This window comes from Labrus mixtus, chromosome 24 (genome assembly GCF_963584025.1).
Source record: "Labrus mixtus chromosome 24, fLabMix1.1, whole genome shotgun sequence".
NCBI classification, from domain to species: Eukaryota; Metazoa; Chordata; class Actinopteri; order Labriformes; family Labridae; genus Labrus; species Labrus mixtus.
In genome coordinates, this window is record NC_083635.1 from 1,486,714 (window position 1) to 1,511,575 (window position 24,862).

A 24,862-nucleotide genomic window follows, 5' to 3' on the forward strand; every position below is an offset into this window, starting at 1 on the left:
GTTGGTAACATCTTACTTAGAGTGGACTCTGAGGCATAATAGGGCCATCATAACTATTACTACCATATATGGCTCATGGTACTTCTGAAAGCTGCTGAATGTGCAAAAACTTGAGGGACACTGCCTCTTTTACGGAGTACACTGCAGATATGAACCCAGAGACAGCCATTCTATCTTAATGATTGTACCCATTAAATTCATGCTAATACTAGAGAATGAGAAATTAAGTGTATTAATTACACTTCATGCATTGTAATGTTTTCATCATCATCATCATCATCATCCTAAAATGTTGCCACAAACTACACAAAAAACATCTTTGTATTGGCAGACAGATAAGAGAAACACTAAGAAGACTAATGAGCCACTTAAAGAGAAAAAGGGACAAACCCATCACAAATGTGACAACTAGCTGGCTGAAGAAGATTTATGAGTCAAAAGCTATCGCTGCAATTTAAGGTGACATTGTTTGGTAAATGTTGACAAAAAAAAAGAAAAGGAAATCAGACATAAATGATGTTCCTTAGCTGAGCTAGAGGGAGGATGTCCTTCGTTTGCAAATTTTGACAGGAGAGGAGTTATCCAGGGCGGGGAGCCGAAGGTTTTGAGTCACAAGGTTACGCCGCTGATCATTGGCTTGATGCGGTGGAAGTGGTGCAGAGGGGCGGGTCATGAAGGGTTTTCCCTCTCACATCATAGGTCCACTGCATGTCTGCTGCCTTTAAGAAGATAGTTCAGCTGTCAGTCATGCAAGGGATTTGGTCTCAATGAAGTAGATTTATAATTTCTGTAAAAGTAATAAAAACTCTAACAAACTTTGACAGAAAAATATAATGACCAGATAACTACTACTACTACTACTAAGTCTTCAACCAACTATCGTCATGAAGCAAAACGACAACTTGACACAAAAGTCATTGTGATTGTTAAAAAGTGAAAATACCTGGATGGTCAGTCTGGCTCTGTGCATGCTGTATGTGTTGGGAGTGAAGGACACAGTGATGAGAGCTCCAGCAGAACCAACAGGAGGTAACATCCCTGAGGCTGGGGTCACTGTGAACTCACTGCTGCTACCAGGCGAGAACGCTGCTGTGAAGGGCTCTGGCCTCCTGGAACCAAAACATCAAAGTCACTGTATGACAAGAAATAATCCCATGATGCAGAAAACAGATAACATGATTAGTTACAAACAAGCCATAAAGTAGGTGCCTCATGTGGACACATCTTGCACTGTCTACTGTTTATTGACTTTACAAGCAAAGCTGTGATATTCGTCTTTGAACCTGATAAAGAAAGTATGTCAGTGTGAGCTCAAGCTGAGAACTGGAATCAGTAAAAGAGAGAAACGGAGCAGCGAATAAGAACAAAGCGAGTAGCCAAGAGAAGAAAGCTTGATTTGATGTTTTTTCACAGTAGTGTTGTACAAGTAATGAATAACACTTCCACAAGATGCTCCGAAGTTTTCCATTTAGTTTCAATGTCACATTGTATTCTTTAATTACAGCCATTCAAAGTAGGGCTGGGAAATATATCGAGTTTTTAAGATATATGGATATATTTTCAAACAAGATATAGGGTAAGACAATATTGTTAATATCGATATAGTTTAAGTTGCATTAAAATAACATTACAGAGGTGCCAGGTCACTTTTTTCTCATCTCACTGATGATGACTGACTGTCTGTCCCTCTTAACCCTGCTCCTCCTCTCTCTCTCTTTTATTGTATTGAAGGAACATTTTTATTTTATAATATTACTTTTTAAATTCACAAACAGGTAGTTTATTTTTCCATGTGTTTTTACTGTTAATAAAATACATATGGATATATATCGAGTATCGCCATTCAGCTAAACAATATCGAGATATGAGTTTTGGTCCATATCGCCCAGCCCTAATTCAAAGATAGGATCACTGTTTACTTCTGTTCCACATTTCAAATCCTCTGTTGTTTTTTCATTTGTACTAGAACTTATTTATAGGAAAAGTGCATTAGGGACTTTGAGTTCCTGGTTCAAAAGATCTTTGTATTTAATTATTAGGAAACGTTCAATGGAATAAGAGTGAATGAAATAAGAAAAAGAATCACACACACACCTGGTAGTGCTGGTCAGGCGGAAGCCCACAGCTGAAGTCGTTCCCAGCTCAGTGGCTTCAGTGAGGATGACATCATCGACTTGAGGCTCCGTGGCGACGAGAGTAATTGGAAACTCCCAGATCCCGCCAGACACACACTGCACAGCTAAGACAGCTGCAAACCTGAACACATAGATACACATCTTTGCTTTTTATTGTGAGTCTTCATGCTGTTCAAATTATTTTATATGAATCTGATTTGCTTCCTTTTGCTACATAATCATCTAAAAACAAAACAATAGAAATGCGCAATGTATGTATTATTGCATTAAATATGAGTAAATTAGGAGTCACAAGTATTTTTGGATGGATATGGACACAAACTTGCAAAAAACAAAACAAAACAAATGTAGAAGACAGAGGTGACTAGCATTGCTGTACATCTGTACCTATCCTACATGTTTGAGTTGTGAATATACATACAGTAAGTGTTTATTGCATTATTAAAATTAGTTTCTTTCCTATTCATGTGCTCTATTTTAAATACCCCAAATATTCAAAGTACCATATAAGCAGTACTTTGAATGTGAGATTAATGCTAATTCATAGCTGCTGAATAAAATGGAATAAAAACGGACACCTGACTTCATTGTTAAAACACTAGTGATGTCATCAGAAAGGCAGGAAACAAGGCTTCAGTGAAGTCAAAAATAAAAGTCTGCAGGTATGGATTCATCTAAGTGAAACAGATACAAGTTTCTTAAGGTTATAATACAGCAGCTATGAATTAGCATTAAAAAACGGTATGGAGAGATACTAGTTTCCAGTCACTTTGGCAGGTTATTGAAACATACAATAGAGCATGGATACTTCATATGTGTTATGGAGGGCCAGATGTATGCAGGTTGATATCATGTATTCATGGGAAGAGGCTTTAACTACTGGAGAAGAAAAAACTTTATACAGCCGGCCCTCCACTGCACACAGACAAACACCTCTGCTTTCCAGCAGCTCTTAAATTCATCCCAGTTCTCTTATTTATATCAAAAACTGTAATTTAAGCATTCCTATTTATCTAAACAGAAAGCACATTTCTCTAAACTGGTCTTTAATATTCCCGCTCTCAGCTCATGATACTCGGCCTCCTCATCTGGCTGCCCACGGCACAGAAATAGCACGTAGATAATGGAAGAGCCTATTAGCAGCATCACACCCCCCGTCATTTCCTCATGGAGAAGTCATTAGCTCTCCGAGGTATTGATTCTACCAGGGCACGCCTCATTAATGGACTCCACAGATGAAGGCAGGAGCTGATAAATGAATGCACTCCTCACTCAGCAGGACATCACATGCAATGTACAGTAGGCAGGACAGTAGAGAATAAGTAAACTGTGACTTTTAACTGTGAGATCAGACAGAATACTTCCATTGCATATGAGCTGCCATGGAGAAACTAAAGTTCAACCAAGGAAAGTGGTTGTAACAATATGTGGAGTTTTTTTGTTATTTTCCTGCACGTTATGTGATGCACATTCAAATTTATGGTTTCACAATTTGACCTCACTTCACCGCTGAGTAATGCAATTGCAAAGTGCTACACATATCAGACATTTAAAATAGCCGTCAATGTGGTTGATAGAGAATGAGTGAGATGAGTGGTTTCGTACTGCTAGTTGTGAGAAACACCCCTGCACTGAAAGCTTTTTAAATATAAGTTCAACCTAAAAGGCATGAATGTGGTTTGATTAAAAACAGCAGGAGGAGGAGGAGGAGGAGGAGTGGAACCCCTGGTGTTTTGATGCTAAAAAAATGTACCAAATGTTTTTAGGTCACACCAAAGCTAATGTGTCATCTATGGGGATTTGAACATTTCTAGTACTGTTAAAGCAGCAGAGCAGCTAATGAGCTGGCCTTCCTCTCTACCTCCAACAGCACACAGCATCCTTTAGCTACAAACATTAAGACTCAGCACAAGTAGACAGTAAGTAATAAATGAATGCAGAGGCCACACCCACCTGAGAGAGAAAATAGAAAGAGAGAAGAGAGATCTGTAAAGGGAGAAGGATGAGATAAATGAATGCAGTGTTTCAACCCACTGCTCGAATCCAGTGTGTTATCTGTAGAGAGAGACGAACAACAGATTGTGTTTGTTTGTCTGTGTGTGCGAACGTGCCTGTTTTGTTTTTGCTGACATGTTATTAGCATCCTTTTGTTGTATTCCTGCACAGATGTGTGCGTATTTGTTTCTCGGAGAGTGTTTTGTGCCTCTTATTCTTTCTTTTGAGTGTGTGCTTTTTCAACTTCTGACAAGCTTGTGTGGCTCTCTTAGAGTCTGCATAATACTCTCACGGTGTGTGTGGGTTTTGTTCTGTCAGGTAATGAGTGTTTGTGTTCACCTCTCTGTGCATCCCATAGTGTGTTTTTTTACTTTTAATGCAGCATGTTTCTGTTGTTTGTCTTCCTTCAAAGGGGCCTGCACGCTTCTTTTTAGTATGCGTATTTGTATTTCTGATGCCTTTCCCAGAGTGTGCGAGATGTTGGTTTGTTTTAACCGCTTACACGAGCAGTGGAGTGGATTTAAAGGAAAGAACAACAGGATTCAACTGAAAAGCTTCTGAGTCTTCCCAAAAAGAAACTTCAGTGTGTATTTCACTTTACAGCGTACCTGTTTATGTGTTATGTTTTCTTTGAACGTGTGTGTGTGTGTGTGTGTGTGTGTGTGTGTGTGTGTGTGTGTGTGTGTGTGTGTGTGTGTGTGTGTGTGTGTGTGTGTGTGCAGTGCTGTTACCTGCATGGCCTGAGGGGAGTGTAGACTACATTCAGGGTGAGTGTTACGATGCCAGTCTCAGGGTCCCTGCTCACTGCCTCAATGGAAGCAGAAAGGGAGTCTTGAACCTCAGAGTGCTTTGTTTCACCATCTGAACGAATCTCACACTGGAAGTCTTCTTTTGTCAACTGCGATTCTGTCCAGAATAAAAGAAGATGGTGGCTTGCTGGTCCATTTTACATTTTTCCCGACTTGTGTTTTCTAATGTGTAATTGCAAAGTGCTGCTCTGATAGGTTAGCGTGAAGCCAACACACAATCAGATCATTAATCAATCACACACTGAGCTGAATCAGACAGATCCTGCCACATCTCATCTTGTTATCAGAGAACTGAACTCTCTCTATTCCCATTTACTGCTGCTCATTTCTGCTGTCTCATGTTAAGAAATAGTCCAGCAATAAACAATGGTCGACTTTACTCATCAACCTCATCATTCCATCGTTGTAAAACGGTATAAAAAGTAACTTTTCAAAAAATATTTCTGATCTCAAATTTCCATTTCAAAAAGGAGTAAAAATCAGGAAACTGGCCCATACCTCCTTCTCCTTTCCGATCTTGATTCCCCGCCACACACCCAGTGAGCAGTATATCCACCTTCTTCTCCAGTTGGCAGCCCGCTTCACATCCAAGCACGCCAAGTGGCGGGTTCTCAACAGGCGTTTCGATAGGAATCCCACGGAGAGGGTAAATCCAACAGATGGTTGATAATTCCTGCTCAGACCTAAAAATTAAAAGGAGTGTATTATCAATTTATACATCTTTTTAAAACTAACAATCAACCAGTATTTGTTTTTCTTACTAGCTGTAACTTCGCTAAAGCCATGTGCAGTACTGAAAATGTAATCGACTACTGAACTCCAGCATGGCCTTTCTCTCTTACCCAAGGTGTGAAAAGGAGTGTGAAAGTGTTTGTCGGTGTTGAAGCCCTGTGAAAGGCGCACACTCAGGGAAGTACCCTCAATAAAAAACAAGATACAATGGAACAGCTTTAAAAAAAAAAAAGGATGGATAACAAAATTTGGGTATATTACACTGCTTGCAATGTGTTGTCACATTCTCATACGGTACAAAAAACATGTCTGGAATAGACCAGTGGTTTGTGACTCATAATCAGCATTGTGGTGCCCCATAGTATCCAATTGTGAGTACATATATTTCATTTAAAAACTCGTAATTCAATCATCCATTTTTACAGAAATGTGTGATAAACAGTAAAAAAGCTGCAGATCTGCAAGCTGTTTGTTGAAGGGTGTACCTCTCTCTGTCTTTGGTTGGGATGAGGGTAATATGTCTGTGTTCCCCTGGGGACCCTGGTGGCCTGGTTTGTACATGTGCTGTTATTTTCTAATCTTTTAGTATCAATATTAAACACTGTAGGAGAGGGCACCTAAGACATTTTAAACATCAGAGGCTGGTTTTTGGTCTGAACAGGTAGACGTAAACAGCCGCTAATATTACCTAATTTTAATGACATTAAGAGACAAACCTCATGTGGTCGGTATTTAAGGTACTGTTGTTGCTGTTGTGGGGGTTCAGAGTGATGCAGAGCCAGACTTGACGTATATCCATTGAGTTAGGTTCAAACATCACAGGCACATCCAGACCGGCTCCTTCACTGATCTGTACACCTGCAGCCGAGATGAAGGACAGATGCACAATCGTGAAAAAGTCGGGATGTACTATAATGTTGAAATGTTATCCACAAGCTGAATGACAATGAAAAGTTATTGGTTAAACACCTTCAGAGTGGCTCAGAGCCACAGAGAAAGCCTCCTTGTGTCTAGCAGCTTGGTGGAAGTTTGCCCCCCCAGTTGGATCCGCATCTGATACATGTAAAATATCAAGTACACACAGTGTTAATGAACATGTCTGAATGTCGAGCAACAAGAGCCAATGAGCGACAAAGTGTGTTAGACAAGAAGTTTCCGTGACCTGTGAGTGCGATACTGAGCACGGCTGGGAGCTCAGTGGGGTTAGTGAAGGGAATGGTGATGGAGGATTTGGAGCCAGTGGGGGATGAGATGCTCAGAGGCTCCTGGCTCTGCGGTTTAAGGCCTCGCCCACTCAGCAACACACACCATTCCTGCAACTAAAGGGGGGAAAAAAGACAGATTAACTAATAGGAAGTAGCCCAGAGGGAGAGGCATTACATAAAAATGAAAGGAAAAGGTGTGGAAATAAATGTTTATATTGTTTACATCACACTGCCCGAGTGAGCAGCCTCCTGTATTCTTTAATAAACCACAATCTGGACCATGAAAAGATCCATCTAGTGATGTGATTGCTCAAAGCTTAATGTGTTTGATTGGGTGAGGGAGGCCGTAAAATAAATAAGAGCACCTGCTTTAACTTAAATAAGACGGAAAAGGAATCAACTTTTTCTGCATTTTTGTATGTCTGTGTGTGTTCTTGTCTGTTTGTGTGTGTGAAGGCAGGGGACTGTGATCTATGTTATCCATTTTCTCCCTGTGTGTTTGTGTGTGTGTGTTTACACCTGAGGGCACATGAAAGTGATCTTTGCCGTGTGGGTCCCCTCTCCGATGGATGAAGGATTAAAACGGACACCAAGCTGGGAGAAGGAGTGGGGCTCCACAATAAGCTGGAACACACACACACACACACACACACACACACACACACACACACACACACACACACACACACACACACAGCAATAAACAAACACAGAGCGTCACTTTTATGGGGACAGTAAGGGAGGATAAACACACTTCATGCTTTATGAGATAAATCCTTGAAATCACACTTCTCGACAACCCACAGCGTTTTATCCGGGCTCTCTTTTACTCTCACGGACAACAGAGACTCCTGTTTGTTTTATCCTGACAACAACTGTGTTATCAAGTGTGTTGGTGTATGCATGGTTTGTTTAAGATATCAAATGCAAAGTGAATACAATCAAAAATCCACTGAACTACAATAGAAATCAAAATCAAATGTAAGTCAAGGTCCCAAGAGGCAGAAATGACTTTTTATGTATAAGGTGACAAATTATTTACATAATGAGATGGAATATGGCTCTGATACAACAACAGAAATGATGTGAGTCTGAGAGTGTGTTCATACTGTGCTTGCTGAATCCATCTCCAGTGCATAGTTTCTGGGGTTACTGTTGGCTACACTTATCTTCAGAGTCTCAGCTGTTGGGTTTACCAAGGGAAGGGTCTGTCTGGTCCACCTGCCAAACACAAAACACCTTTTTTTAGTGAGGTAAAAAAGACACAACAAAATAACAAAGGTTAACATCAGGAAGTTCCAAATATCAGAAAAAGGGTTGAAAATAACCTGGATGTTTTAGTTTTAACTGGCCTTGTAGCACAGTGACATTTTGCTATTTTTTCTCTCATAATCAAAAGTCAATTATAAAGAAGTGATACAAAAATAAAAGTGAAGCTTATCCTGCAGTCAAGGCATGGAGGAAAAACTCAAAGTAAAAAAAAAGGCCTTAGGATAAAGGAGTGAATGCCTGAAAGGACCAAATGTTGCATTTATCATTTACTGAGCTAATTAGCAGTGTGCTCAATTGATATGCAGCTTTAATTGCAATTCATTAGTGTGGTAAACTATCTCTCTGTTCATTAGACGTCCTTATTTAAACTCAGAGTGGACTTGTGTAAAAAATCTTTTCTCCTATCTAGCACAGAAATGTTCTGGCAGACAAAGTGATTCTAGAGACTTACCTACAAGGAAATGGGTTTAGTGAAGCATAACATTTTCAAAGATGCAGGTGTGACATTGAAACAAACAGCCTTTTGTAATATAAGATTTTTGACACCTTTTCAAAGTATCACCATTATAGATTGCCATATTGAGGTGCTCCATTAGGAATAAAATCAGGGCTAACATTGCTATAGCTGTTACTTTCTCTTGAGATGATGAGATGAGATTCAACTTTATTGTCATTACACAAGTATAGAGTAACGAAATGAGGTTTGGCATCTCACCAGAAGTGCAAATAAGCAGAAAGTGCAAGATCTGTGCTATGTACAAGTAATTACAAACCTACAATTACAAACCTAATTACAAATTACCTCTTAACTGTTTGCTTAAGAAAAGATTTCCACTGTAGCCCTAATGCACACATGCTGACTACAGAATGTGATCGCATACTTCAACAAACTGTTTTTTTCTTGTTTGATGATATGTACAGTATGTATGGCAGGAAAGGCTGTGAACTTGGGATAAAGTCTCTGTCACAGTTTGTGAATGTGAACTGTTCAAATTATTTTCACATCAAACTTTATTTCTAGCAAATAAAGCAGTAAGCAGGCCACTTTCTGTTTTAAACCTAAAGGTTATTGTGGGATGTTTCAGAGTCCAAAGCCTTCATTTTGGAATACAGAACCGGCCAAGCAACAACGCACACCACTCATTTGTGGGGAAAATCCTGCAGATATGTTTGCAACTAGGAACAAATCCACAGTTTGTTTATACAGTATGTGTGCATTCAATCCTAGCCAATAACCCTGCAGTGAGATATTGTTTGTTGGTGTGAGTGCACCTACTTGCCCAGATGACAGCAGGCCTGTGGCAGCTTGATGACTGGAGGAGGAAGAGCATAAAGCTCCAGTTGATACCAGAACTCCCCCACCAGCTCTGACTGGAACAACACACTGGCAGAAAACACAATCCAACAAATGCCAACACCGGGAGATATATTACAGATTAAAAAACATTGTTCAAAATGGACACATAAATCACCTGCCATGTGCTCCATAGTCACACAGCAGCCATTTTGCAATGTTAGCTAGTGCTACACTTGTATACCATATAATGATCAAATAGTAGCAACATGTTGAAGGTTTTGTTTAACAGTAGCTAATGGGTTTTCAAATGTGTTGTATATCCCACTGCCTGTCAAGATTTTCATGATTTATCGTCGATCAACTGATTAAAATTGGTCAGATTCCTTATATATTTATACAACTGCAAAGAAAATGGCTTGCTATGTGAATATGGTGCTGCAGTGTGTTGAATTACCAAGAATGATTTATAGTGAAATATTCCTTTATAGATCATTCAAACAGCATTTTATGAACTTCACTTCCACTCACTCTTATTTTTTCTTTACATCCTCCTTTAAAGCAGGTGGGGTCAGTTACAGTGCAGTGAGTCTTACCTGCCTGTGCTCTTCCCCACTCTAACAGGGGAGAACGTAGCTTTGTAGGTGAGAGTCTCCCCTGGGGGAACTGAAACCCAGTTGGCTCCGCTCAGGTTGTCTCCTTCCAGAAACACATCCAGTCTCAGCAGCTCTCCTCGTGGGTTACTGACAGGGATCTCTATGGCAACTGAGCTCTGGGAATATTTCAAACATGACACCTGTTATTACTTCCTCCTGTGATGTTGTGATAGGTCTTTTGATCTTAGTGTAGATGGAAGATAAAGTCTTCCTGTAACAGTAGCCAGCAGCAGAAGCACTTCTTATGTGATAATAATTATCCTGAACAGAATCTTCTCTTGGCACTTTCTTTCAAAATGGATCAAGTAACAAGCTACAGAAAAATGCTCAGAAAGCTGGTTTGATTTTAGTGCCTGGCTTACTTAACATGGCTTTACCATAGAATATTGATCTTTCACCACCGCACAACTGGATGGTGAAAAACTATTTTATTAGAAAATTATCCTTGTTTACTTAGGCTACGGCTAACCATGTTGCTCTAAAAACAAAATGCTTCTATCTGAACTCCGACCTAGATCACATTGAAGAAGTCTGTTTCTGTGCCCATTTGAATCCTTACCAGAAAAAAATAGTTGGACACATTTTAAAAAGCAAAAGCCAACATAGCAGCCATGAAAGTTTATTTTTTTTGCAATTTGGAGGGTGCATTTGTGCTTTTTGAAACAGCAGACATTTCTTTAATTAAACTAAAATCCTAAGGGGGATCTAAAAGGAGATTTGCAATACTTTCTCAGGTGTGTAACTGCCAAACTGTGTTTGTTCTCATTTATTTTGAAACCATCATCATCATTATATTGAGGTTTTCTGCAGATAAAATGAAACAAGTTTTCCAATGAACAGAGCTTAATCTTCCACAACTGATATTTTTGTTGTTTAACCACCATTAACTCATATATTTAATCAGATAAAACCCTAGTGTTGAAAATGCTGCATGTTTTTGTGCCTCACTGCTTTCTAGACATGAGCAACATGCGTTACATCAGTCCACCAGCTGGTCTCTTTTGTAATAATCAGATGAACTATGGATGGATTTATTTACATCTGTACTCTTAGTAGAAACTCTACTTAACATGCTAATGTTTCTGCCACTTAAAGATAGGATTAGTAAATATACAACTATGCATGTATGTTTGCAGAACTTACCTGAGCAACACACAGCACATCTCTGATCTTGATGGGTGCAGCTGGCTCGCAAATTATCTCCAGAGAGAAATGCACCTCGTAGTGTCCCAGTGCATTCGCTGGATTACAGACACACACATACCCATACATTTGAATAAACTGTATATGCATTAATATGTTGGCATGATTTGAATTATAATCTAAACACCATACTTGCAAGATTTGGCTTTATCTCTTGGAGCTTTTAATAGCCTACATATCTAGAGAAACTAATCTTACCTTCATGCTTGTCACGGTCTTGCAAGTCCTTAATTTCTACAAATGACACACAGCCTGCAAGAAGTTTTGCTCAGTTTAGTTTTTTTAATTGTTTGTTCATTTATTATAATAAGAATGTATTCTTGATTTAGGTTTGTAGATGTGTTATCTTTATTCTGTTGAAGCAATTAATGTATCATTCACAGTGAGCATTTTGTACACACACAAATACATCAAAATTCCTTACAAATCCTACGTATATTTTGCTGAGCTGTGCTGACGGGCCTACTGTACATGTATGAAAAAGTAAAAGAAATACAGGTAACAAAGAAACTGAAGAGGCATTAAAGTTATGGAAACAAACGGTATTGTTATGTTTGCATCTGTTTAAGCAACTGTAAGGGACTAGAGTAGACAGATAAAGGTAACATTTGAGCGCAGCTGCCTTCCACATCACATATTTACACACCTTAAAAGCCCACAATCGCAAACACGCAGCAGGGATAAAAAATTACCTGTCTGTTTTCCTCGTTTCCATGGTGACACAACCAGGCAGTATGAAGCACTGTGACCAGGCTTGATCTCCAGGGTGGAGGTGCCACTTACAACAGATAGGTCTGTCACCACCTGCATTCATGCGTTTTGTGTGTGTGTGTGTGTACACACACAAAGCAAAGATAGAGAAGAAGCATAAATACGGAAAAGAAGAAACACACACACTCAAATAGATGCTCATTCATTTGCAAATTGCTTACAATGCATGAGATACACAATCAAATGACTTCAAGGAATTTCATAGTTCATTAACTTCATTGTGTATTCTTCAATATAAGTTTTTTTTTTGGATTTAAGACCACCATGTTCAAAGTTAAAGAAATCTCGCTCACTATAATACCTCAATTTCCGGCCATTGTATAGCACCTTACTTCTAATGGCCCCAAAAGCCCAAAAATGCAAAGATACACATTGTGGATAGAGTTGATACTAAAGGGAAACAATGAACTCATTTGTTATAGTATGGCTGTCAGAGCTTAATGGTCCAACCATTAAATCCATGTAAAATATCTTCTTTCCATGTGATTGATCGGCACATACCTGTGTTCATATTTATGTAAACTGACTGCAGATCTAACGACAGAACCATTACCCTCAACCATGCTTTGCGTTAAGTGTGACTAATGTTATTATGGTAATATGCTAAACTGAAGACAGCCAACATTGCACACGTTATACCTGCTAACCATAAACATGTTGACATGTTAAATACAAAACCTAAGAGCTAAAACTATGTCTGCACTCACTTCTTTATAATATAATTTGCTTTTTGCATGTGTGCTAGTTGTACCTTTAGAGTTTGGGTCTTTCGGCTGTAATTTGGTACATCCAGTTGCGTGCGTGTGGTGTTTCCCACAGAGCAATGTAATACCACACGGTCCACAGGCAGGGGGCGCTCTCCAACTCCTCTGAGGGTAAACACGAGCACAGTACCGTCGCAGTCATTGTGCAAAGACAGCTCGCCCTGTAGGTGAAGGGATGAAGTCCAGGTAGTCACAACTGTAATTCACTTTTAACTGTGCACAAACGAAGACAACGACAAACCGAACCTCTAATGCAGTAAAGCATTCAAGGGAATAATAACCGGTGGCAACCTGTGTTCACGTCAGGTAACTTTGGCACAAGAATGAAATACTTAGGCATTTGCCTGCACTTGTGGGACACGATCGTAGACTTTAAAAACTACGATTGTATTAACTGTGTTTATATGTTGTTATTTTACCTAGTTTTTTTCTAACATGTAGTGCTTTTTCCTTAAATACATTTAGAATGTATGCACTTCTTGTATTTATACATTTACAAATATTTGTTTGAAGACGTCGACCTTATGATGGACAGCCAATCAACCAATTATGATCATCGGATAATAATTGCACAGAAATAGCGATTGGCTGCATCCAGTTGTTTCCTATTTAAGCCCCGCCCACCGTAGACGAATATGTGGATGCATTGGTGGTTCAGTGGTAGAATTCTCGCCTGCCACGCGGGAGGCCCGGGTTCGATTCCCGGCCAATGCAACATACATTTTTTTTCCAGTTAGACTTCCTTACGTTTGTAAAGGAATAATATATATTTTCCTTTTCTTAAGGTTACAGTAAGTGTTAAAAGACAAAACGTTTTTTTCTGCAGATAAAAGGTATATTTAAACATATATCATGTAAACATAAATCATTTAAACAGTAGTCAAATGCAGAAGGGACATCTCGGTCGATGTGCATGATCTAAAATTTTGTGATATGATTGTTTATTGAAGGTTGAACAGTAAGAATAGTTTCAGGTAGATAAGTTAAGTCCTTCAACTACTTTTAACAACAGATTAAAACCACACAGAATTACCGTTAAATCCTTTATAAAGTGATGCATGTGGAAGAGGAAAGGTACAATCTACGTACTTTTTAATGTTTACTGTTACACCTCTGGTCTAATTTCATGGCTCTAACCTAGTACTATTGCAATACATGATGAAGTACAGACCCTGAATTGCTACTGAAACAATGATAACACAGGTACCATTAAAAAACAAACAGATATACATAAAAATATTCTGATTTCAAGTCAGCTCAACTTTAGTAAAAAGGAGTATCCCATCTGACTGATGGTCCTTTACACAAAGATCTTGTTTCTTCCTTGTTGTCTTAATCATGATTACATCACAAATCACACTAACAAGTTGTTCACTTGTTTAGTTCTTAAATAATCCAGCTATATATGTGTTATCTCCGTCACAAGGAATCTTCTTGATGATCTGAGTCAGGAAAATATCGGTATGCAGGTCCTCTTTGCAAAACTCAAAACTCTTCAGCCTGCAGATTTAATTGATGAAAATATAAACACAGACACAAGAAGAGGCCATAATGAGCAGTCTGTGATCATAAAGGAGCTGATGATATTGTAGCAGCAGACTTAAGAATCCATTGATCACAGTTTTTCTTATACCGTCAGAGTGTCTGTGCTTTTCTGATTTAAATAGGATATACAGCTGCTTGTATTTCTGTTGTCCCAGGTCAAACGTTTTTCAGACATATCTTGAAAGTAGCGTCAAAATCACACGTGACAGCTAACCGTTCACAGTACACGGCTTAATTTGAAGGAGACTCTTCTCAAACTTGCAGTCTCCCATCTTGGCAGCTTCTTCTTCTTCTTCTTGTCTTTTCTTTTTATGTGGTTTGTGAATGTGGGAGACAGCATGTGTATAAGGAACGCCAAAACCACAACAGAAGGAGCAAAAACTATAATTTAGTGCCTAATACGTACAGCATGCATTCTTGCATGTAAAAATGTAACTTTACAAAATATTTTTTTACCTTATATTTTGAAAATCAAACTGAAAACTGGTAGGACTTAAATTAAAATCCATTGAAACCCTGTTACTAGCAAGAGTGTGACAAAGAAAGACCAAAAACAAGAAATCAAAGTAATGTAATAATAAAAACTCCATGAAAGAACTTAAAAGATATTACCATGACTTTGCATTGTGCAGAGGGCTGGAAGGTGAGTGGGTAGTTTGCTTTTGTCCCTGCTGGCACATTCACAACCTTTGGGCCGGAGAATCCTTCACCACACAGCTCAGCGTGCATTTTCCAGTCTTGGTGGGTTTCATTGTGCTATAAGAAACATAAATGTCCAATTATAAAATAATTGATCTATTCTACATTTATATCATGTCTTTCTCTGATTACAAACATTGTGCATGTTTATGTCATTAGTCAAGTGATGAAATTAATACCAAAATACACTTGATCTGTGCTCGTTTACTGCTGTAGTCACACTTACCATCTCTCTTCCCAGAAACAAGTTTCTCATTATGTTAATACTTTCTATAACCAATCATAATTGTTCAAATGCCTTTCTTAATATCCCTTAAGAAGTACTTCCCAGACACAGACTGATTAAAACATCCCCCCCCTCACCAGTGGTATGTCTTGTGTGACTGAACGGCGAGCAGGTGACCTGAAGTCCAAGTGGACAGATCCTCCCTGTGGGAACAGATGATTAAGTTCTGCTAACATTAAAAGTAACCACATGGACCGATATGTAATCCAGCATTTACTTCATTGTTTTTTTTTTTTTTACAGGTAAAAGCTTCAATTTATTAGTATATGTACCTTAGGAGTAACATCTGCTTCTAACACATAGACCCTAGTATCACACAAGGAATGTAGGACCACCTGGCAGGTAAACCGCCCCACAGAGTCTGCCTGGAACCGTAATGGGATGTCCACACAGCCACAATCTATTGAACACAAGGACGATGCAGGGAATAGAGCAGGTGGACAAATTAAGGAAAGTGTGGACAATGACATCGGTTAAATACCAACAGTACATTATCAAACCTTTTGTGGAACTCAGGAATATTTCCTATGTTTCCTTAAGACCAACAAGACCAACAAAAAAACGGGCTTAAAATATTTTCTTTACTATATCTCCAGCTGTAAATTAAAAATCTTCAATCTAAAGCCTGTTTTACTTAATGTTGCACTGCGAAACAACAAATTAGTACTTTGTGGAACTTTGTTGTGGGAACCCCTACATGTCAGTGGCTGATTAACATTTTGTAGTTCATCCAAAACCAGGAGCTGTGGGACTTTCCACCTCTCGAGTCTCTTTTCATGCAGCAGTGTTATTAACACTTGTTTCCATGTGTGTGAAAATATTTCCTAAACTCAACCTCATATTAAAATCTGTCTAATTGTAAATGTTCTTCAGTTGCAACAAAAACAAACAAGGATTTACAAATAAACTTAGCTACCTACTTTGATTTTACACCATAAAGGGCTGTATGACCATAAATAAAGCTTGTACTGCTGAATGGATCAGCCAAGTCAATGATATTTCTTCAATGATACGACCATAGAGTCTCTTTTTATGTGTGTACCTGTAGGATTCTCCCATGGTATGTTGGTTTCTTCTTTTATAGGTATTGTAACAGCACTGGGTAATGTGAAGTATTGTGGCAAAGACGCCTCCACACTGTATTCTAGTTCTTTTCTGGCTGGAACACCTCTCATCTGTGTGGCCTAAGAGGAAAAAATGATGGACAGCTAGTTTAATATTCTCAAGATTCATCCAAAGACACGCTTCCAGATGCATGTGTGTGTGTGTACCTGATGTTTGAGAAGCTTGCGAGCAGCTGTGGTTGCCCTAACAGTGCTGCTGTGCAAAGTGTGTGTCAGCATCCGCCTCCTGTGTTCATCTGCACTCATGCTGTGCCGACCCCAGATGGCCAGAGCTTGCTCCCAGGCCATATTGACAAGCGGCACGCGCAGGACCTCCTCACACACCTGGCCCACCCTGCAGCGGAGGCTCAGTACTGACACACACACAGCTGGGTCTGTTACTAGAAAGAAAAAACCTCAGGGTTGATATTTATTGATACTATTTACTACAAGTACTTTACTTCATGTGTGGAGAGAGAATATTACCTCCGAAATTTGAATACACTCTTATCATGTTGTAATCAAACAAGATGATAACAATAAACAATAAACAGTACACTGAGAAAAAACTTACCCTTTCTTTTTGGAAGATATTTGCATTCAAATGTTCAATAATTAAAACTAACATTAATTTTGTTGTTCTGCAATGATTCTTACCAGAGTTTTGCAGGACAGAGACTAAATTAGAACTGGGCCTGGCAGTGAGAGGGGAAGGAAGAGGCAATTCTGCTGTGGCCTTGACCATATAGACCATATCTCCCACCTACACAGAGACACACACACACATACTATAATGACAGTTTTTGTCTTTATATCAATGCTACGTGTTATTGGACGTATCCACAGTATCAACATAAAAAGTGGAAAAGATCATTATTTTAAGCAGAAAGGAGTATGAAGCTGCTTTCTTGTCTGCACACTGTTTGCACTGTGATATAAACACAGTATGGAATTTCCCTGACTCAAACCCGAATTCACACATCAGTTTACCCCGACTTCTCACATAATTTTACTAGGAGGCAGAATAAGGGTAACTTGAAACAGTGTTGAAGTATGATATTCTGTCTTTGTCTGTTTTCAAACTTGAGCCTACCATCCAACACTTTAAGTAAAGTAAAAGGATAATAATTTCATAAAAAGTCTATTTCATGGAATTGAAAGACTACCCAGTGATAAAGACACACATGCTAACCTGTGGGCAAATGAGCAGCACAGAGCAGTATTTGGTGCCTGGGCAGAAGGGCAGGTAGTGGATGATCAGAGTGTCTTCTTGGCCTGACTTCAGATGAACACTCCTCGCTGCACTCAGGAAGTCGCTGTCTTCAACATCTGGGAACACACCCAGAAACAAGACACATATGAAGACAGTCGACACAAAGGAGCTTAAAAAGTAATTATGGCATTTCCTATGTGTATGCGTTTGGTGCTTACCGAGATCTGAGGGTTTCCCTTCCATTCCCTCCCCACAGCTCTTGTCTGAAGTAATCTTCTCTACACTGAAAGAGGGAGGCGGAGGAAAGAAAATCATCATCATTCATAGATAATGGATATCAGACTACACACTTATTCAGGTGCACCTCAGATGAACCTCAGAGTATACGTCAAATCCATAAAGTCGATTCCTGATTAGGAGGAGGAGCTGGAATGTTTGGCTTTGAAGAAATCTCGAGGGGCAGAGTTGCATGCTAACCAGCTACTCTTAATGACAACCCAGTACTCTCCTGAGGATGGAGCCTCTACCTTATCTCACATTCAGAAGCTGTGACGAATAGGGGGAACTCCCTGTCTTTTTCACAAATAAAATCTTCTGATTCAGTTACTGTAAAACATCTATATGCAGATAATTTGATGTATAATCCTGCTTTCATTTGTAACTAGCTAGGAACATTTTCTTAGATCTGTCAAAAAGTAACAGAAATCTGACAAGCCTCCCTTCAAAAGCTGATAAACTTTTCAGTGTCAGTCTATTCCTTTCACTTTGTGTGTACAATGTGGATCTTCAGTGTGTGTCTTTAGTGTCTCAACAGAGCGTGTTTTACTTGGTCTTGGATGAGGCCTGTTGAACCAGGCTGTCTCTTTTTTCAGGCTCCAGTGGGTTGAACGGAGACTCCACCAGCACCACCCTAGTCAAACACACACAGGTTTAAACTCAAAGTTTCAGATTTATAGTCTCTATAACTCTCTAAAATGGGTATATACCTTTAAAGTTTGTTGTTTTTTTGGATTTTTATAGGGCGTTTTTTTCATTTTAAACCTCTTATTCTTAACTGTCACAGCTTGTATACATGCAGACACCTACCTGAACATAGCCTCATTGCTGAACCGGTTGGTTATTGGCATTTCGATCACTTTCAGCTGATAGCTTGGAGACTTGCACTTGACAGTTTTCTAAAGACAGACGGTAGGAAGCAAACAGTCATATGACCAAGTTTTAAGTAGCCATCCGTTTAAAATAAAAGCAGTTAGCATGTCTAGATAGACCAAAAGTTAGGTGAATATAACATTTCAGATACTGAGAATGTCATAATTAGGTTTCAAATCCCTATGACTACATTCATGTTTTGTACAGTTTTTGGTCAGAAAGCAGGCAAACATCTATGTTAACACTTCAAAATGTTACATTATCAATCCACCCAATAGTTTATTACACTTACTGTGGGTTTAATGTGGCTGACATGGGTCTTCAGATTAAAGGTGAGTGAGGTGCTGCACAGGCCAACAGGAGGGCTGGAGATGAAAAGCAGGACTGCCTCCTTGGGCTGCATGAAGGAGCAGCTGTACTGGACGGTCACTTCAGTGCTTGCCCTGAAATCAACATTCAACAGCAAACTTTTTAAGCCTCGAAAGGGATATATAGTCTACTGAACGACCTCTTGTTTCAGGGCAATGACAATGATGAATTAGCAGAATTTGAATGCTAATTATGCATAAAGGCAGGGTGCTTAATGAAAGCGAGTATGGCTGAGAGTTAAGCTGAGGATTCAAAATAGGACATGAGTTATTTTTATAGAAAGGCTTCACTTGAGAGCAAAACTGGTAGATTTTAATGAGCCACGGTCTCCAGGCAGAGCTAAATTTACTTAACTTGGACACTGAGCTTAATCAGTCGAAGAGACTTTTTTGCTTTCTTTTCAGTGCTCAGGTCAGCCCGACACAAGTTATTTTGTAAGTACAGATGCAAAGACAGCAGTTCTTTACTAACGATACCAGTTTTAGAGAGGAGGTTGCTGTTGATGCACACTACAAGGCATGCACCAGTGTTTCATAATTAGAATTTCATTGCACAACACTCCTCTTTTTGCATGGTAAATAGTTCATTTGAGATGTGTCCTGAGTGAACTGCATACAAATTGGGTTCTAAATCAAAGTGGAAATAATGCAAATTTTTGTAAGTCAACCTAAGCAGGAATACTTCAGTCTGAATTCCCATACAGTGATGTGCATAATACAAAACCAGAATTGACATTCTTTCATCTAGGGTTAGCAGATTAAGTTCCATTATTACCATACAAACAGGTAAATGCACCATAGTCTTTTTGAAATCTAAGGGAAAAGGCGAAAGTCATGAGTGAAATGTGAGAACAATTTCTGTAAGCTCAACTTATAACGATCAGCTTTTGTGCAACTCTTTGTTTGGTCTTGTACATTTTAAATGTTTCTTCTGTTTTGTATATCATGAAACTAATTCTTACACATTTTTAAAACTAAATATCTCTTATTAAAGTTAGCATGCCTCTGAGGCTTAGGTAATATTTGCACAAACATGTATGGTCCATTTCAACAACAAACTTGAATCTTTACCAGTCCAAAAAGTCTGTTTCCATTCTTTACTCAGTTATCTCAGTTGTGTAGCCAGTCGTCTTGTTTATAGGTTTAAAAGAGGTATGACACTGCCTGGATTCTAAGTCCCTAGTTGGTAGGATTGTTCATAAAGAGCTGGTTCTGCCTGTAGTGGAGCACCACCTAACAACTTATGAACTTTTCCAAAACGTCTCAATTTGTGAGGGCAGGGGAGGCTCGAAGGTAACTGGTTCATCCAAAGATAATTAGGCTGATGATAATAATAACATACAACATATTTTATATTTAACTGTACCTCATTCAATCTGGGGAAACTTGCACATATTTATGTTCTGTTCTGTACTGTACACTTGCATGCTACCTTTTACAAAACTGTATTGAGATTTACATTTTGTAGGTAAAGAGCATACTTTGGAGGAATGGTGACAGTAGATCCACCAGGAAGGGAGAAGAGATGGGCATCCTCTCCTAAAAGGAAGAGCTGGTATTTTACAGGCTTAGAGGATGGGCTTTTTAGACGCACCTGTAGTGCACAAACACACAAAGACAAAAAGAAGTAGCTGTTTGTTTATACATATAAAAGAAGGAGAGTACAGCCACAAAAACACAGACACATGCTGCTGCCAGAAAACAATTTAAAAATGAAATCCATCTAGCTTAGCAGAGACAAACTGACATCTGTTTTTTGTCTTGTAATGTGGCTTAAACCTGACATTGTGCATCATTACCCAAATCTATGTTTGTCTGTTTTTGTAATCCTGTTAGTGTGTGCGTGGCTGCATCTATAATCCTATTAATGTATGTGTGTGTGCCTATAATCCTGTTAATGTGTGTCAGCCCAGTGGCAGTATTTGTGCGTTTCTGTGTGTGTGTCATTATCTGTCCAGGAGGCTATTATCCAAGCTGTTTCACTTTCAATGTGGCCATGAATTTGATATACAAGGCAGGTAGTTTAATTTTTATTTGGGTGACTTTTAAGACCAAAGTTGATGCTGTGTGTGTCTGTGTGTGTGCGTGTGTGGGCTACCTGCTTAGTGAAGGTGCTGTGCAGGCTTCCTGAAAGAGTGATGGTGTGCAGAGGCAGGTACTGAGACAGCCTCTCATACAAGTGAACACACAGCATTACCATCTGCACTGGGTTTGGGTCTGACAAGTCTGTGGGCTGAACACATCACACACAGTCAGATACAGAGGCACACAGCATAAAAGGTTGCCTAATCTTTGAAAGAATGACAGTGACATATTTTACGCCTCCACTTATGCCTAAGAGAAACTCTTTTTGTAAAACCACATTTTGACACGAGTAGATTTAACATAATTGCGCTGACAATTTTCTTTCCATTATGTCTGTCAAGTGTTGGAATATAAAGTCAAGTGATATTAAACAACTTGGAAGTTTAAATGCATTAAAACTGTCCACTTTGCCTTTTAAATAAAAGTATTACTAATTGTATTTCATAATGAAAGCTTCAGCTTAAAGATATAGATTGAATATATTTGCCTAAGAGGAACACTGATTGAACTCATCAGTGAGTGTTCAAGCTGTTGGGAATACTACTTCAAATGTGAAAGAAGTTGTGCATAGCCTTTTGTGGCTCTAGAGAGACATCTATCAGAGGACATCTATCAGACTACACGTCTGATAGATGTCCTTAAATTATGTCAACTGAGTCAGCATTGGGGTTGAAGAATTCAAGTTTGAAAATGAAAATAACTGTGTGGAGTTACAAAGAAGATAACTTCCCAAGGTAACTCTGCTTATCAATTGAGCTTGTGGCTTTTGACTCCAGGAAGCATTAATTGTTGCAATCAGAACACAAAGAGACTTAATTTAATAACATTATAGAAGCACAATGCTTAATTATTCAAGTACAATCCAAAAATATTCAGAGCAGATACCTTAAATCTGAATCTGTGTGTGTGTGTGTGTGTGTGTGTGTGCGCGCGTGCATGTGTTGTTATAAAATAATGTGCACATACATGGGGTTGACAAAGGAAGGGGAAACACTGATTGATTCTCACATTTGTTATACCTAACCCGGAGCTAAACCTGAAAACTAACTTGGTTGAATAAGTATTTTTGGTAACTAAGGTCAGACATTTTTTTTTTTTTAAGGAAATAGTCATATTACTGACATAAACTAGGTGACCTGGTTATCTAAATGTGCAACACAAAAACCCAGTCCTGTCTGATATTTACCTGTATATCCAGGTTGAGACGAAGTGCAGTTAAGGCCTGCACAACAATGATGTTGTTGTGAAGAATCTGCTCCAGGCTGCTAGTCATGGTGTACATCCTTCGGAAGTGGCTGCAGATCTAATTCGGGACACAGTGGTTAAGTGGAATTAGATGACAAGATTTATCTGTAGCCCCACATGTTTCATTTGGATAATATTTCTATTTTCTCTGGCATTTGGTTGTGTGTTACCCATGGCTCAGTACCAATACATGCTCTGTAAATCAAGTTTTTGGCTTGCAAAAGGTTTAAACTTTAGGTTTTGACAGATGATTTTAGGATTGAGACAAATTTCCCTATCAGACCCTTGCAGGAAAAACTCCACTACTAAAATACAGAGTGAATAGCACTCTCTCCCTTAGACACTAACATGCACACACAAAAAGGTGCTTAGAATGATAAGAGGTTCAACTAATCTTGTTCAGGACTAATTGCGTCCTCATCACATCAATCAGAGTGCCACTTACAGACATTAACCACCATCCCTCATTGACTTACACACACATTAAAGAGGATTTGCACACAAAATGAACAGACACGCTCATGCGCACACACTGACCAGGTACGGGCAGTAGGAAGCAAGCAGAGCAGCAAGTACCAGCCCATCTGTCAAGTCCAGGTCGAAATTCACGATCCAGCGAGCTGATGGGACATTACCTACAAACCATTACCAGGAAGAAATTACTGCAGATCAGTAATACATATCAAGCATCAAAAGGTACTGACACATCTTGCCTAAAGCCTTGCATGAACATAAAAGTATGTTACAAGTGGTGAGGAAATGTTTCCACAGGGTTGACCTGAATTCAGAAAGTATGAAATGCAGTTGTGTCACATATTGGAAAAAAGTAGCAAAGTTTGTAAGGTTACAGAACCACTTGAAAATAAAATAACCATCCCAAAAGTTGTGAAAGAAGCTGCAAAAGTTCAATAGACATTGGAAAGAATATGCATAAAATGTATCTATATTAATTCCAAATGTTGGTTAATATTTAAAATGATAAGGGGAAGAGCTTCAGAAACGGATTAAGAAGTATATTACAACTATACTTACTAAGAACAGAGTGAAACAATAAAATCCTCCTGGGTTTCTAAAAAACATTCTACTCTGTTGCGTCTGGATCAGGAACTGCTCTCTTAAAGAATTTATAGCCCTAAGTCCTTATAGAGATGGTTCTAGTGTAAACACCTTTTAGCTGATGGTCTTAAATTATTGATATAATTAGAATCCAATTTAAACAAAAATGGAAACCACAAAAAGTACACTTGCTAGTATGAAGGGGTTGCATAGAGTGGAGCGTCTTCTACAATAAAAGATCTTTGATCGCATACAGACATGTGTACATGTTATGTGTTTCACCTTTTTCCCACACAGTCTCCCTCATGCCCAGGTAGTGTATGTTGAGCCAAGAGAGTAACTGGAGTTCCCACGATGAATAGATGTTACTGTTCAGTGGCTGTGAGCTGATTTGGAGGATTCCAGCAAAGTCTTCATGCTTCAGATTTGCATTCAGACCACTTTGTGACACGCGACATAATACCAGCACCTGAAATAAATTACAAGATCAGGTTACTGCTCCTCAGCATTACTACGTTATTCACACAGAGACACATTTACAAGTTGTTTCTCAGTACAAAAATATTCTCAGGCTTCCATTAAGATGTCAGGATCTGTCAAGTCAAATAGGTTTTATTCAACCCTTGATTTAACCTTTATTTGACCATCAAGAAGTATTAATTATTCAAAAAGACCACTGCCTGGAAGAGAGAGAAATACATAAGGGAGAGAAAGCCAACGGATAAAATGTACAAGGGATTGACAAAGGAAAATTGTACTTCGATCATATTGCACAGATAGATATCAAAGAAAAGCCAGTGTTATGGTACTGAGATGAACAGTTTATAATGTCAGAGGAAACATAGAGAGAGTCAGAAGAGTTTTACACCTTGTATATTTGCAGCAGCACATCAGTCCACGACCGTTTGCTCAGAGACTCATAGTCAACACTGCCGTAGTCCAGACTGTTTCCATCCTCATTAGCCTGAGAGAAATACACACATGTAAGTCAAGACGACAAGACACTCCAGATATGCACACGTTTAAGTAAAAGACAGTAATCATAGGATGGAGTTTTCACTGCTAAAGCGATTGCAATTGTTTCCTGTCTTTAAATGATCAAAAACTTGATTTAAAGGACATACTATTTGATATACATGGTGTAGGTCTAAGATTTCATTGTTGAGTGGGTGCATGTGTATTTACTTGCAGTAAGCACCAGTGTTTGAACTCCTGTATGTCCAGCAAGTACTCTGGTCTAATGTGACAAAGGCAGGCTCCTTGCACCCTGAACACAG

General features: G+C 38.9%; 1 protein-coding gene and 1 non-coding gene across 2 annotated transcripts in view; one reads left to right on the top strand and one right to left on the bottom strand.

Moving 5' to 3' along the window:
- Window positions 1-560: 560 nt before the first annotated feature.
- The window catches only part of LOC132959871 (cilia and flagella-associated protein 47-like), a 46,005-nt gene continuing 21,703 nt past the window's right edge, over window positions 561-24,862 (bottom strand). Inside the window, exons 33-66 of the mRNA XM_061033122.1 lie at window positions 24,771-24,852; window positions 24,454-24,549; window positions 23,868-24,054; window positions 23,067-23,164; window positions 22,471-22,587; window positions 21,298-21,432; window positions 20,681-20,793; window positions 19,124-19,274; window positions 18,769-18,857; window positions 18,509-18,592; window positions 17,901-17,965; window positions 17,662-17,798; window positions 17,127-17,232; window positions 16,638-16,864; window positions 16,409-16,550; window positions 15,639-15,766; window positions 15,444-15,509; window positions 14,994-15,137; window positions 12,824-12,997; window positions 11,994-12,105; window positions 11,500-11,553; window positions 11,242-11,339; window positions 10,039-10,214; window positions 9,425-9,532; window positions 7,986-8,097; window positions 7,396-7,500; window positions 6,834-6,990; window positions 6,641-6,724; window positions 6,388-6,529; window positions 5,438-5,622; window positions 4,862-5,036; window positions 2,089-2,256; window positions 944-1,109; window positions 561-719 (exon numbers count right to left, since the gene is read on the bottom strand). Coding sequence (XP_060889105.1) covers window positions 630-719; window positions 944-1,109; window positions 2,089-2,256; window positions 4,862-5,036; window positions 5,438-5,622; window positions 6,388-6,529; window positions 6,641-6,724; window positions 6,834-6,990; window positions 7,396-7,500; window positions 7,986-8,097; window positions 9,425-9,532; window positions 10,039-10,214; window positions 11,242-11,339; window positions 11,500-11,553; window positions 11,994-12,105; window positions 12,824-12,997; window positions 14,994-15,137; window positions 15,444-15,509; window positions 15,639-15,766; window positions 16,409-16,550; window positions 16,638-16,864; window positions 17,127-17,232; window positions 17,662-17,798; window positions 17,901-17,965; window positions 18,509-18,592; window positions 18,769-18,857; window positions 19,124-19,274; window positions 20,681-20,793; window positions 21,298-21,432; window positions 22,471-22,587; window positions 23,067-23,164; window positions 23,868-24,054; window positions 24,454-24,549; window positions 24,771-24,852 — 4,273 coding nt within the window. The 3' untranslated portion in view covers window positions 561-629. The remainder of the gene's footprint in view (window positions 720-943; window positions 1,110-2,088; window positions 2,257-4,861; window positions 5,037-5,437; window positions 5,623-6,387; window positions 6,530-6,640; window positions 6,725-6,833; window positions 6,991-7,395; window positions 7,501-7,985; window positions 8,098-9,424; window positions 9,533-10,038; window positions 10,215-11,241; window positions 11,340-11,499; window positions 11,554-11,993; window positions 12,106-12,823; window positions 12,998-14,993; window positions 15,138-15,443; window positions 15,510-15,638; window positions 15,767-16,408; window positions 16,551-16,637; window positions 16,865-17,126; window positions 17,233-17,661; window positions 17,799-17,900; window positions 17,966-18,508; window positions 18,593-18,768; window positions 18,858-19,123; window positions 19,275-20,680; window positions 20,794-21,297; window positions 21,433-22,470; window positions 22,588-23,066; window positions 23,165-23,867; window positions 24,055-24,453; window positions 24,550-24,770; window positions 24,853-24,862) is intronic.
- trnag-gcc (transfer RNA glycine (anticodon GCC)) lies at window positions 13,480-13,550 on the top strand. The gene has a single exon. It is a non-coding gene; the product is annotated as a tRNA-Gly (tRNA).